The sequence below is a fragment of the Denticeps clupeoides genome, chromosome 1, assembly GCF_900700375.1.
Source record: "Denticeps clupeoides chromosome 1, fDenClu1.1, whole genome shotgun sequence".
NCBI classification, from domain to species: Eukaryota; Metazoa; Chordata; class Actinopteri; order Clupeiformes; family Denticipitidae; genus Denticeps; species Denticeps clupeoides.
Window position 1 is genome coordinate 39,287,462 of NC_041707.1, and position 15,034 is coordinate 39,302,495.

A 15,034-nucleotide genomic window follows, 5' to 3' on the forward strand; every position below is an offset into this window, starting at 1 on the left:
TCTGAACCTCTCCTTCCCACATCATGGGTGCAGCAGCCTGCCACTGAAGAAGCTGCTCAGTGCTGTCAGAGTTTCCTGCATGGGGCGGGAGATGTTGTCCAACAGGGATGACAGCTTAGCCACCATTCTCCTGTCACTCACCACCTCCACTGGGTCCAGAGGCAGGAGGAACGTTTCTCCGCCACCCACCTAGGATCCCTGGACCTGACTATCCTTGAACTTGAGAACCGGTGACCTCTGACCCTCCAGACCATCCTCCACGCTTACGACCACCGTGTCCCTGTGGGACTGTGTCTGGACAAGGGCATCTGGAAGAACGGAACGTGGCAAAATGCTGAAAAATGGCTGATGGAGAGACGGCACCCTCTACTGTTATAAATATATAGAGGTCTACAGATCTTCTTTTTCCAGTGTGGACAGCAGCAGATCAGAAAAGAAGGAAACAGTCAAGTAATTACTAAGACGGTTCTGTACTTATTTATTTACAGTGGGTACGGAACCCCCCTTAAATTTTTCACTCTTTGTTGTATTGCAATTTTCTGGTCTGGGATCTCCATTCTCACTACCTTCATGTGAGGCGTGGTGGTTGAATCTCAGTCTTCATCATCTCACTTCTCCTCACTGACGTGCTGGACATCTTGCTGGGTGGTTCTGGTGGTTTATTTATTAAATTCAGTTAATACTGATCTCTATGACCCGGTTAGAAAGTGTAAAGTAAAGTGAGTGAAGTGATTGTCACTTGTGATACACAGCAGCACAGCACACGGTGCACACAGTGAAATTTGTCCTCTGCATTTAACCCTTGGTGAGCAGTGAGCAGCCATGACAGGCGCCCGGGGAGCAGTGTGTGGGGACGGTACTTTGCTCAGTGGCACCTCAGTGGCACCTTGGCGGTGCACGTGACAGTGCAGGGTGTCGCTGCTGTCAACTTGATATTCTATTCATATTCCATCCATTACTTTATTTTTGCCTCTCTTTATGCTGATGTCAAATTAACGTTGACATTTTTTAACAAAGCGCTCGTCTGTTTACATTTGATTGGGGATCTTCTTCTGTGTTTGGTCGTCCATCAGCAGAGACTGAAGCGGGATTTTCTCAGTCTGCCCTTCTAATATATCCTAATAAATCCTTGATGCTGCCTACAGGGCTGAACAATGGAAGTGCACCCTCTTATACCAACACACTACTATCTACAGTTGAAAACCCTCTTATTCAAAAAGTTTTTCAGACGAATCTAACACTTACACACGAACATGCACACACACTGCACAAAAAAAAAAAAAAAATTATTATCGGGGCTCTTTGCTTTGTAACTCAAAATCTATAGAAACCGAACGAGAATTGCTGCCGTCTTCCACTTTGCAAAATAAAGTAAAGTAACGTAAAGTAATAAAAATCACTAAACGTTTGCAAAGACCACAATCTCAACTCAGGGCAAATTTGCCCAACAGGATTCGTGTTTTACTATTTAAAGAGGTACAATGTGACAGATTTGGTGCATGTCCGGCCACGTCGCCCGGCCGGCGGGGTGGCAGTTGTGCAGCCTTGGACGGGCTGAATGTGGCGGCCAGGTCGTCCAGGTCAGGTCGAGGAGGTTTTACTGTAGGTTCGGCGGTAGGAGACAGTGGTGATGGCAACGTGCTCCCCATTGACCAGGACAGGTGTGGCTCATGGACAGCCAGCCAGGGACACCCGGAGGAGAGGTGAGGTTGTGATCAGGAATTGAATTTCCTTGACGTGGGGGTCCAGGCGGTGTCGGACGGTCACTGAGGTGATGGTGACCAGAGATGACAGGGTGCCACGAAGCGAATTCGGTGACGCACTCGCAGACCTGATGTGAGCGGGGGGACAAGCCGTCGTACAGGGAGAGGACACTGGATGAGCTGGGGAGGAGGACCGGAGGCGTTTGGTCTGTGAGGGGGAGACGGACGGAGAGTGAGGACGGGAAGGACTCGCCGCAGAGGATCCGTGGGAAGTACCGTGGCAGAGGAGGACAGGAAGACAGTGGGTTTAAGGACGGTTCGGGAGCGTGGACTGGACGGGAGGACATCTTGGGCGGCAGGAATGTAAGGGAGCATGAATTCACGTCTTAACAGGCAGGGTCAAGGTCAGGGACGAGCAGAAGTCGTGGCCAGGAGGTTCCGTCGTGGTCTCAAGGGGGTCAGGAAATTCTCGAAGTCGGGGGCAGGAGAAGGTCATAGTTCATTTCCGCTTCCGGGTCGCTGTCTCCCTGACTGGTCTGGCGCTCTCTGGTGGGCTGGAGGTGTGTTGGCCATGACACAGGGGTTTTGTGGGGACAAAGTCACGGTCAATAAAATTTCCCGGCCACCATGGGGTCCACAAACGCGGCGGCCGTGATTGCGCGTTGGTTCCACGCCCGGACGGCTGAGAGGGTCAATCGGGAAGTCGCCGTTGGTGAGATGGTGACTGGTGCGTTTCCCGTTTGAATCGGGCAAATGGCCCGGTGGTGAGAAGGGGAAGTGCGGTACGCACACAGACCCTCCTTACAACGTCGTTCCCTCTCCACGTCCGTGAGTGTCTTGGGTCAGGGACATGACAAATGGGACATAGGAGCAGAAACTCCAAAAGGACGCGACAGCACTTATGTCTAACCGTTTTTACATTTACATTTTACAACATTTATCAGACGCCCTTATCCAGAGCGACTTACAATCAGTATTTACAGGGACAGTCTCCCTGGAGCAACTCAGGGTTAAGTGTCTTGCTCAGGGACACAATGGTAGTAAGTGGGATTCGAACCTGGGTCTTCTGGTTCATAGGCGAGTGTGTTACCCACTAGGCTACTACCACCCTAGCAACTCTTTGTTTATTACTATTATTATGTTATTCTTGTCTTCTGGTCACAATCCTTCACAAGCACTTCATTCTTGCTTCACACCAACACTCTCTTCGCTTCACCAACAACACCCAAAAGCAGACGCCATTTTGTCCTCTGTCCTCAGTCCTCTTCCTTATTACAGCCCACCAATCATGGCAGGAAATGGGAGGAGTCCAATCACAGGCCGATGAGGAGCCACCCTGCGTCATTACAGAGAGAGAGAGAGAAAGAGAGAGAGACACACACACACAAACAGAACACACCCATACTCATGCCACGGGACATCACCGTGACAACAGCCCATCCTAGCTGCACGGGTTCCCCCAGGTTGTCTGGGCGAGCAGAGGTGTGTCTGGGCGGAGATGGTGGAGTGCCGGTGCACAGGGGAAGACTGTGCACACGCTACTGCAACGTTAGGCGGCTTCTCTTTATTTAGAAACGCTTTCTCTGCCTTTTTTAATGTCTTTATTCGAAGCGTCTTTGTTTTTTTACAGATTCGAAGCGATTGCAGTCGCCGGACAGGATATGAAGTCGCCAGAGTGGAAATGCGGTAGTCTACTTGTAGAAGTATATCACGAGTGACTGTTCCCGTGTAATTATGTTATTATCCTGAGTGATTTCCAGACATATCACATATCTAATTCAGTGGCTGGAGAATGGTACACACACACACACACACACACACACGTAGACAATATTCAAGACTGCAGTTACAATGTTGTGGTCATGACATGTTGGCAGAGGCGGGTAATCCTGGTAAAAGCCCTCACCAGGTCTGATGAGTAGAGTCTAAAGTTTAAAAGGCTTTATTGTCATTGCACAATCACACTTAGTATGACAGCAGAACGAAACTGAGGTCCTGCCCACCAGCCCCAGTGCAAAATGGCGTAATCGAGAAAAAAGTTGTGGTGAATGTCGTGTAGTAGCAGTGTGTACGTTGCACAGACAGTCCAGGTCCAGAGAGTTGAAAAAACCCTTATCGGGATTTTGCACCGACCCTGTAGACACAACCAGGGGTGGCTAATCCAGGTCCGAAGTGTGTAGTTCAGGCTTAGAAAAGAAATTGAAATTAAATCAATTAACAAAATGTGCACACCTTTTTTTTGTGTGTTAGTTTTTATCCCAATTTATTAATGGAACGTTTCTGCATTTAAAGTCGGTTAAAAATCCCGGTGAGGGTTTTTCCTTCCCGGACCTGGATTACCTGCTTCTGTTTGGCCAGAAATCCTGGTTTTACTCTTTGGAGCTGGATTACCCACCCCTGGTTTTTTGGTGTTATATTGCCACGATTGGATCAGGATTGGATCACCGAATTTGGAACTATTTGTGTGGGGGAGTTGCAAGATATCAAAGACGGGTTTTTTCATTCTACAATAAATCTTTATTAAAACAATCTATGAAGGAATCATTTGACTAATGTTCTTAATTCTGCTAATAATAGTTCAACTATTGTTCGACCAGAGCTGCAGTGATGACTGATGATAAAGGAGCCTTGGCCAACATTCCTCCAGAGGTTCTAAAAAGGGGCTACAAACAGTCCTGAAGGGTATTACAGAATAACGTCACGTCAAAATATGAGAAAAAAGGGAAACAACTGGTCCAAGTCATTACTTTTTGTTCTTCACCAGTAACTCCCCTGACATGTGCACTGTAACAAAACTCTAAAATCGTAAATCCAAGTGCTAAGGTCAAATTAAAGGAGATATTCTTGTTATTTCTACTCATCAATGTTAAGTTTAGGTTGGATTTGAATTGCCTGTTGTAATTTGACACTTTCAGAGTAAAGTTTGTAAAACTGACGCTAATTAATATTTATTCCCATGGATACAATAACTCATTGCACGCTTTCCACATTAAAAAGGGTTAATGAGAAAACCGGTAAATACGGTGTCGCGACACGGACCATCCCAGACCCAACCATGGGCTGAAAGCACGACGTAGACCTGCTCTCCCTCTTCCAGAAGCATTGTGACTCCGTTCGATCCGTTGTTCACCCCGTGGAATATTTTGTGGTGGGATGCACGCGCTATCGGCACGCCGTCCTTGTACAGGAAGAGTTTAGCCTCGTGTTCGTTGCTAACATGGTAGAAATAGCTGAAATAGTAGATTCCTCTGATGGGTGCACAGAAGATCCCTAAATGACAAGAACGTCATGTATATTATCAGGCACTGTAACATGCATTATAACATTATAAATGCTATATGCAGCATGGTATGAATGAATTCATCTATACAGTACCTGTAGCCGGGTTGTAAGCTCCGCCAATGTTAGTCAGAACGTTCTGGTATTTCAGTGTTGTTTCTGTGTTGAAAGGTCCTGTATATCCTTCTCCACCAATTGAAGCAGAAAAGGCCACGTAGGTCGTACCTGGGAAATGCAAGCGTGTCCTGCTGCTTTTTTGGAGTTGAAAAGATGTAAGTTCACGTGGTGATGAGAAAACGTGCTTACCGTTAGGTCCCATTCTCATGGTGCTTTCGTTTGCTTGCAGTTTATGCTCCATAGTTTTCATTTTCTCTTCTATTTCCTTCACTTTGCTTTTGAGGGCGACCAGCTCAGCATCTTTGCATTGCAGTTGCTCTTTGTTCTCCATGACTGTGCTGTCTCTTTTCTCTCTGATGTTCTTCTCATCATCCTTATATACCTCAAAGGAGTCAATGATTCATTATGATTACATCAGTGAGGGCAAATGTCAAGGCCAAGTGAACTTTTCAGTCAGGAGGAAAGGAGGAAACCTGAGAACTCGGAGGAAACCCATGCCAACGCAGGGGAGAGCCTGCAAACAACACACATGCAAGGTCCGAGCCAGGATCCAAACTCACAACCTTGGAGGTGTGAGGCTACATCACTGGTGTGCCACACAGTAAAACTACCAGAGTTAAATTTAACACTGACACTAATTAGTGTTAAATGAGCCCATATGGGTGGTACGCAGGTACCAGACAGGTGGTCCATATCAGCCCCATCTTAATATGAACCCCAGAACCCAGATGGGGAGGAAGTGGGCTCATATACTGGGCAGAATGACCTATACAGAAGGCAGGAAATACATTTACATAGCATATTGTGAGGTGCTATAAAGATATTAAAAGCAATATTCTTAACAGCGTAACACAGTAGTGCCACGCCTCCAAGATTGTGGGTTCAAATTGGACCTTGTGTGTGTGGAGTTTGCTTGCTGTCCCTGTGTTGACATAGGTTTCGTCTGTGTTGCTTAAACACTCACATCTGTCAGCAGATGTGAGTGTTTTAGCAAATGGTGTGTGCGTGTCTTGCCCTGGGTGGGACCCTTTGTCCCAGGATGGGCTCTGGAAGCCACAATAGCGCAGAGTGGAGCAATGAAGTTTGACCTGAGCTTATCAGCCTGGGTGAAAAGTCCATGTGAGGGGTGTGAGGGGTCCTGCATGAGGCTGCAGACAGTCGCTTTGGAGAATGTGTCCTGATGTTCACTGCTGTCTTCTCTGTCCTCGGCAGACCGGTTAGAACACTCTCAGTGTTGATCACGGTGAAGACTGGAGGGGAAAGACTTGCTCGGCCGCAGGGAGTGTAGTCCCTGCTGGGTGGAGGTGCTTGTACTCAATATAAGTTCATCAGTCATGTGCACCACCATGGAATCTCCAACGCTGAGTCACTGATGCTGAATGGCCCAGGACGTGTATTTCTCAATGAAACCAGTCACCATTCATAGCTGCCTCCCTAAAAGTCTACAGAGGAGTGACCAGATCATCATGTGTGGGTGAGCATTTGGCTTATCTGGAGGGTTGGGGGGCAAAAATGATCTACGCCCATATATAACATACATATAGCATATACAGTACAGGCCAAAAGTTTGGACACACCTTCTCATTCAATGTGTTTTCTTTATTTTCATGACCATTTACGTTGGTAGATTCTCACTGAAGGCATCAAAACTATGAATGAACACATGTGGAGTTATGTACTTTTGTTCAATAAAATTAACAGAGGCAATTTAACGTCTTTCATTTTTTTGTGAACAAATATAGAACTATGTCCACTATGTACTTGCTATGCAGACATGGCTCTGATAGGGTGGTAGTAGCCTAGTGGGTAACACACTCGCCTATGAACCAGAAGACCCGGGTTCAAACCCCACTTACTACCATTGTGTCCCTGAGCAAGACACTTAACCCTAAACTGCTCCTGGGAGACGGTCCCTGATTGTAAGTAATCCCTTACTGATTGTAAGTCGCTCTGGATAAGGGCGTCTGATAAATACCATAAATGTAAATGTGTGGGATGTCCACTTAGGGCAGCCATGTTTGCACTGTAAAAAATGTTGACAATTCCAACTAAAAAATATCTAGTGACCCGTTGCTTTGAAAATTTTAGTTGATTCTATATTGGTTCTATTTAAACTATTTTGCTTTTGTTGTGTTGTGGGCCTAGTGGGTAACACACTCGCCTATGAACCAGAAGACCCGGGTTCAAATCCCACTTACTACCATTGTGTCCCTGAGCAAGACTCTTAACCCTGAGTGTCTCCAGGGGGGGACTGTCCCTGTAACTGCTGATTGTAAGTTGCTCTGGATAAGGGCGTCTGGTAAATGCTGTAAATAATAAATGCTGTAAATGTCTAAGACCCATTGCATTTTCATTTACAGCATTTGGCAGACGCCCTTATCCAGAGCGACTTACAACGTGCTTCCATGTTACCATCAGTGAAGTCATCGGTTGTGGTTCACCAGGACACCAACTATGAATACAAACTATTCTATTTCAGTTTATTCTATTATTTCTATTTCTATTTCTATTCTAAGTCAGACTATAAAAAAAGTTACAAGTAGGTCTAAATATTCTCTAAAGAGGAAATACTCTGCGACTGAGCTGTTCTGACCTCGAGGGGAAGTCTTGTATTAATAACCACCAGTTATTTCCCTGTTGAGCTAAGTGTTGAAGTGTCACACATTCCAGCACTTACAAACCCCTCAGGTTGCACTTTACTTTATTTTATTTTAAACAAAGTCTCGTATATGTGATACTTCCGTTACTATTTGTTAAAACCACAGTTTTTAATGAATCTAATTATTTTAATAACATCAACCCTAAAAGTAAGCTTAATGAGAATCTTCTGCAAAGCGAGGGCCATGTTGGTCCGAGTCTTTTTCATGAGGGTGGGTAAATCAGGGGCGACCCTTGCACGACCCGTGACGATGCACAGCAGACGATGCACACAACGAAATGTGTCCTCTGCATTAAACCCATCACCCTTAGTGAGCAGTGGGCAGCCATTAAGTGGCCTCAGTGCCACCTTGCCAGTTCAGGATTTGAACCTTCAAATCTGCTTCCTTACCTGCTAGGCCACCACGTCCCTGTATGGGAATCACTGTGTTAACACTAGAACGTAATTATTCTTGTCATTCTGGTCATAATTTCTTTTCAGCAGGGCTTTCAAATTCAAAGTTCTCTCTACCTGAAGGTGAGAAGTTGTTTAGACTGAAGCATCTGCGATAATTCAGCATAATGATGCTTTGGGGCATCAAAACCACAAACTCTTGCTGCTATGCAGTGTTATGAGGAGATGATCCGTGAGGTTTGGTTCCAGTCCTATGACTTTCTATCTGCTTTATGGCACTAATCTACGACAAAGGGTGCAGGCCTGACTTTATTTTCTCATGCTAGCCATTGCCATTGTGTTTATCGTGGAGGTGACCCCCTAAATAGACCTGGCTGAAACAGAACGTGGAACAACGTGGAACAACGTGGAACAACGTGGAACAACGTGGAACAACGTTCCAACGCAGTGGAACAACCAAGACGACGGAGACACACTGGCTCTCACAATCTCTACTTAACACAGAATACAGTACTGGCATCACCCTTACAATTCTACAGTCTTTCCTTCTCATTTTTAAGATCCAATTAATAAAATTAAAAAGAGTTTATTATTATTATCAATGATAATAATAATAAATACCCTCATTTAAAGTGATCTTCAGTAAATTCAACAGACAAATACTGCGATTTTACAATTTTCTTATTTCCTAATCAAATGCCATCATTTAAAGGGCTGTTCTGTGAACTCAAGGGAAAAATACACTTTATTATGATCAAATACACTGTAAAAAAATCCATAAAAAAACAGGAAAATCAGTAGCAGCTGTGGGAAAAAAAAGTAAAATAGCAGTAAAATATCCTAATTGAAATTGTGTAAATTATTTCAAATATTATCAAATTTCCCATATAGCAAAATTGGTATAACCCAGATCTGGCCCACAGAACGCAGTTACACTCGGCTTGCATGAGTAATCCTGGTCTGAGGAGTAAAAACCCTCACCAGGATTTTTTTTTACCAACCTTGTGCGCACACACGTTTCATAGAGAGATTTCAAGCTGTGAAGAGTTCATAGGAAATTTCATAAAGAAATTTGATAAATTAAACAAATTTAATTAAATAACTTTGCATCATACATCATTACATTACACACCTTTTTGTCTTAGTTTAAAATTAATTAATTAAACTGAACCCATATTGGCAGCAAGAGTCACCCCTGATTTTACCCACGTCATGAAAAACACTTGGACCTTACAGATCTTACATTTACATTTACAGTGTTTATCAGACGCCCTTATCCAGAGCGACTTAGAATAAGTAGTTACAGGGACAGTCCCCCCCTGGAGACACTCAGGGTTAAGTGTCTTGTTCAGGGACATAATGGTTGTAAGAGGGGTTTGAACCTGGGTCTTCTGGTTCATAGGCGAGTGTGTTAACCACAAGGCTACTACCATCATTATATATAATTTGTGTTCTTATTAGCTCTGTGATGCTTAAGGAATGTGATGTAAAATGATTAAATACATTTTTAAATACAAATTAATTACATTGCTTTTCATCTGATGGAACATTTGCGTCTACTTGTATCTATTTGTGTCTAATAAATCCAGTTGAGGGTTTTTACTCTTCGGATCTGGTTTAACCACCTCTGGTGAGTTCACACAAACAAAGAGAACTGAAACCCTTACATCCGTGAAAATCTGATTCAACCTTAACAATCTGGCGTTTTTGTTAATGTCCTCATGTATACACATACAGTACAGGCCAAAAGTTTAGACACACCTTCTTTATTTTCATGACCATTTATGTTGGTAGATTCTCACTGAAGGCATCAAAACTATGAATGAGCACATGTGGAGTTATGTACTTAACAAAAAGTGGAGACCTGACCTCCACAGTCACCGGACCTGAACCCAATCCAGATGGTTTGGGGTGAGCTGGACCAACAAGTGCTAAACACCTCTGGGAACTCCTTCAAGACTGAGAAGCATTTCAGGTGACGACCTCTTGAAGCTCATGGAGAGAATGCCAAGAGTGTGTAAAGCAGTAATCAGAGCAAAGAAACTAGAATATAAAACATGTTTTCACTTATTTCACCTTTTTTTGTTAAGTACATAACACCACATGAGAGAATCTATAGTGAGAATCTACCAACATAAATGGTCATGAAAATAAAGAAAACACATAGAATGGAAAGCTGCGTCCAAACTTTATGTTTATTTTATGTTTTAATTTTATTTTAATTTTTTTTGTGATTGTGAATCTTTTTTTCCATCCCCGTTTGTACAGTACAGGTACTGCTTATAATGTCTTTTTATCTAACTAAACTTTAGTGTTCTGTAATTTCTTTTTGTTCTTTTCTGACTATCTCAGGAAGCATGAAGCTTGGTTTCTACTCCGAATAGAGGAACAATGTTCATGTCTGTAAATGCTCACCACCCCCCATCGCCTGATCCTTGTCATTAATGAACGATGTCGGCCCTCCACACGACACTCGCACGTCAGCAGCTTTATGGACTGATGGCTTTAGGGTCATTTAAGTCTCTTTTTCTCTGGGTTTCAGTGCTGACTATAATCATCCACTCTGCACTTTCACAAGGTGAGAGATTTAAACACCGACGTTCCGGCTGATGTTACACAAGTCTACATTTCTCTCACTCATATTCATTTACATTCATTTGTTCAACAGTTTGTTGTAAGTCATGTTCCGAATGAAAGAAATGATCTGGTGTTTTTCCCACAGGGGATGTCAAGGCAGTTCTCAGACTAGAATCCAGCAGAACACAGATATTCGCCCGAGATTCTGTCACGTTCGTATGTGACATGGAGCTGAAGGGTGAATCTCCAGAAGTGTCCAGGTTTTATAAGGACGGTAAACAAATTGGTCAGACAAAGGGAAATAAGTTTCATATAAATCATGTAGCACCATCAGACAGTGGCAACTACGTCTGCCAAAGACACCAAATGAGAAGTAATGTCAGTCTTTCTTCGCATTTGTTGACTGGTGAAGTTCAATGAAAGTCATTTAATTTCTGCAGCTCCATAAAGACACGTCCGTCTAACAAAACCACGAATAAGTCATTATAAAGGCATTGGTGCGTCTCATTTTATTGTTAAAGGAAGCTGAAGAACCCAAAAACAGCAGACTCATTGACGGTGGAGAACCTGATGTGGAGGGTCAGTGTGAATGCAGGGATTTTGGGACAATAGCCATGGGAGGAGCCATCAGGATCTACTTAAAGCTCATCCTTAAAACCTGCACTCACACTGGCGATCCACGGGTCAAGTCCCCAACACTTTATCTATTTCATTTATCCAAAATAATCTTTACAGTCTTTATAATATGTAGAAATATTGTCTCAGTTCCACTAATGCATCAGTTTGTCTGCATCTCCTGTGTCTCCACAGCTGCGTGGCCCGATTCCACGGTGACTGTAACGTCTCCACAGAGACCTTTCTACCCTGGAGATACAGTCACTCTACAGTGTGAAATAGCAGAATACACAGACTGGTGTATTTTACCAGGACCACCAGTAAGGACCTGAACATCTCCATCCCTCGTGATGCTGGTCAGTACAAGTGCTATGGTTCGAGATCAGGTGACCCCAGAGTCAGCCATGCCAGTCCGGTATTCACAGTTTTTTATGAGGGTAACTGTCTTTTTTAAATAAAGCATGTTGTCCTTGATTGATAATAACTGTTAAATCGAATGTTAACATTGATTAAAAACAAACATCAAACAGTTTTTCAGGAGGACATTCCAGGTCCAGAGATTAAACGACCTTCTCCAGCCAAAATCAAAAAGGAATTTGGGGTCAGCTCAGGTTACTCGTGTAAATTAAGGCCGTTTAAATACATTGAGTTTGTATTTTGTACAAATATACTTATTAGTTAAATGTATCAAGTTAATCAGAAATGTCACGCTCTATGAGACCTGTTTCTCATACAGGCAGCAAAAATACAGCAATTATTTGATCATATTAACCTTGTAATGACATAGTCTACAACAACACTGCGTAACTGACAGGGGTGGATGACGTACACAAACCATGTACTTGAGTAGAAGTAGAGTTGCCCAGGGTAAAATTTACTCCAATAAAAGTAAAAGCAAATTTTATCCTATCTTTGTTTATTTTTTATTTAAATAACCCCTGATTTAGTAATCTGAATAGACCCCAGATTCACTATATTGGCATTTTGTTAATGTCGAGGCAGCGGTGGCCGAGCAGGAAAGGAAGCGGACCCATCACCCACTGCTCCTTTCATGGCTGCTCACTGTCCACCAAGGGTGATGGGTTGAATGCAGAGGACACACTTAGTTGTGTGCTGTGCTTCACAATAACAACCACTTCACTATCACTTTCGATAGGGTGGTAGTAGCCTAGTGGTTAACACACTCGCCTATGAACCAGAAGACCCAGGTTCAAATCCCACGTACTACCATTGTGTCCCTGAGCAAGACACTTAACCCTAAGTTGCTCCAGGGGGGGACTGTCCCTGTAACTACTGATTGTAAGTCGCTCTGGATAAGAGCGTCTGATAAATGCTGTAAATGTAAATGATATGTTGCCCCTGGCCCACCAGGTGGCGCCATATAATTGTTTTGTCAGCCCTATACCCAACATTTATTTAACAGCTTCAACCATGAAAGTGTGCGCTCATAAAAATAATATTTACATAAAAATGTAATATTTCCTAACGTATCGGCTGCTTGTGTAAGTCATGTGCTGTATGAAGTGACGATCTGTCGTTTTTCTACAGGGGGACCCAGCATTGTTCTCAGACTAGAACCTAGCGGAAGAAAGATATTCCCTGGGGATACTGTCAATCTCATATGTGACACAAAGCTGAAAAGTGAACCTACAGAAACATTGAGGTTTTATAAGGACGGTAAACCTGGTGGCTGGAGTAAGGGAAATACATTTACAATCCATCCTGTAGCTCCATCAGACAGCGGCAAATACACCTGCGAAAGGCACAGAAATGTAAGCAACACGGTTTCTCTGTTGCTCTCAGGTCAGTCTTTTTTTGTACTCATAAAGTGTCATTATATTTATTTTATTTTAGTCATGATGGCAAGGATGGTCATGTAAAGGAGAGGTTTAAGAGGCTTTAAGAAGCATTGACCATTTAAGTCATTTTCAGATGCCTGGTGGCACGTCTCTCTTTTTTTTAACATTAGACTTTGTCAAGTGTTAAAAACAACTCTGATCAAGAGTGGACTCAGATAAAGTCTCTGCAGTACTAATGCAGACCTGTAACAAGACCTTACTACCCTGACTATGAGAAACTAACTGCATCTTACTAATTACTTGCTAATGCTAATTACTAATCAAACTAGTTACACAATTGTATATAGTAATTGGTATAATTACACTACTATTACATTTTAAATAGGGTAACTTGTAATTCTATCAAATTACATTTCCAAAAGATATTTGTCCAACACTGCTTGTATTTGGCTAGTTTGCACATTTCTCATTACCCACTCCTCTTTGCACCCACACGCAATTGCCACATTGCCCTGGCTGAGGGTAGGAGTTTTTTTTTACCAAAAATATTGATATCTGATGTGAATGTCAGGGTTTTCTGTGTCTTCACAGCTCTTCTGCCTGATTCCTTGGTGACTGTAGTGTCTCTACAGAGACCTTTCTACCCTGGAGATACAGTCACTCTAAGGTGTGATATAACAGAATACACAGACTGGTACAAGTACGACTGGTACAGAAATGACACACAATTTACCAGGACCACCAGTAAGACCCTGAACATCTCTCTGCCTCATGATGCTGGTCAGTACAAGTGCTATGGATTAAGATCAGGTGACCCCAGGACCAGCAGAATCGGCCCAGCCTTCACAGTTACTTTCATAGGTAAATTCTTGGTTGGTGTTCTTGATTAATGCAGGAATTTGTCTTACCTTAGAAATGCCAATATGGGGACAGTGTCACGTCTCAGGATGTGGGGGTGATGAAGGCGCAGAAGTTATTAAACACAAGAATTTATTAAACACAAAGAAAACAGTCTTGAGGGCCAAAAAAAAGAACATAAACAAACTCAAAAGTACTTTGACCTACCAGCAGGTGACACCACCAGGTGTCACAGCCTCCCTCCATGCGTCTGGCTGGGAGGTGATCATGGAGCTCCCAGTGACCTGTTAACCAACGCCCTCTCCCTGCATGTCTCCACTGGAGGTACGGGGGCTTCACGGGACCCCTCCTGGCTCAGCCCAGTTTGCTTCCGTTGGGACGAGCAGACCCTCTCCCTGCATGTCCCAGCTGGCCCCACCTGCCACCCTGAGGACTCAGTGGCACTCTGCCATCCTGGAAGTTGACCCAGGCCCATGCTTGGCCTGCCTTCACACTGGCCTGGGGGACCTGCCCTGTTCATTCCCAGCCCACCCCACCTTCAGAAGAAGCCCCCAACCTGGACTGCAACCCCCCCCCCAAAAAAAAAAAAAAAAGAAAAAGAAAAAAAAGCAGCTCCGGTTTCACAGTTTCTCACAAGGGTAATTTCTCATCTCCGTCTTGATAACTCACTTTCTCATTCTGAGTTGATGTACGAGGATAACCCCCCCCCCACACACACACAGACCTGCCTACACCTGTACTGACTGTAGGTCCCCAGAGTCCCGTGTTCGCTGGAGAGACAGTCGCTATGAAGTGCGTGTTAGACACCTCTAGTGGTTGGAGGTATAAATGGTATAAAGACAAGAGCAGCCACGTTGCGTTTCAGTCTGAGCTGAACATCTCAGGAGTTCTCGAGTCTCATGATGGTCAGTACTGGTGTCGAGGAGAGAGGAAACGTGGCTCCGCAGTCACAGCCAATAGCGGCGTTGTTTATTTGTCTGTTACAGGTGAGTTTACTGAAAATGCACAAATAGATCTAGACATTTATGTGATTC

The 15,034-nt window shown here is 43.7% G+C and overlaps 1 protein-coding gene across 1 annotated transcript; it reads right to left on the bottom strand.

Moving 5' to 3' along the window:
- Nucleotides 1-4,086: 4,086 nt before the first annotated feature.
- Nucleotides 4,087-5,488, bottom strand: LOC114794070 (complement C1q-like protein 2). The gene is made up of 3 exons (XM_028986363.1): nucleotides 5,289-5,488; nucleotides 5,079-5,207; nucleotides 4,087-4,973 (listed from the first exon to the last, which is right to left on the bottom strand). Exons 1-3 carry the CDS (start codon nucleotides 5,428-5,430, stop codon nucleotides 4,693-4,695), a joined length of 552 nt encoding a protein of 183 aa, XP_028842196.1. The 5' UTR covers nucleotides 5,431-5,488; the 3' UTR covers nucleotides 4,087-4,692.
- Nucleotides 5,489-15,034: the final 9,546 nt, after the last annotated feature.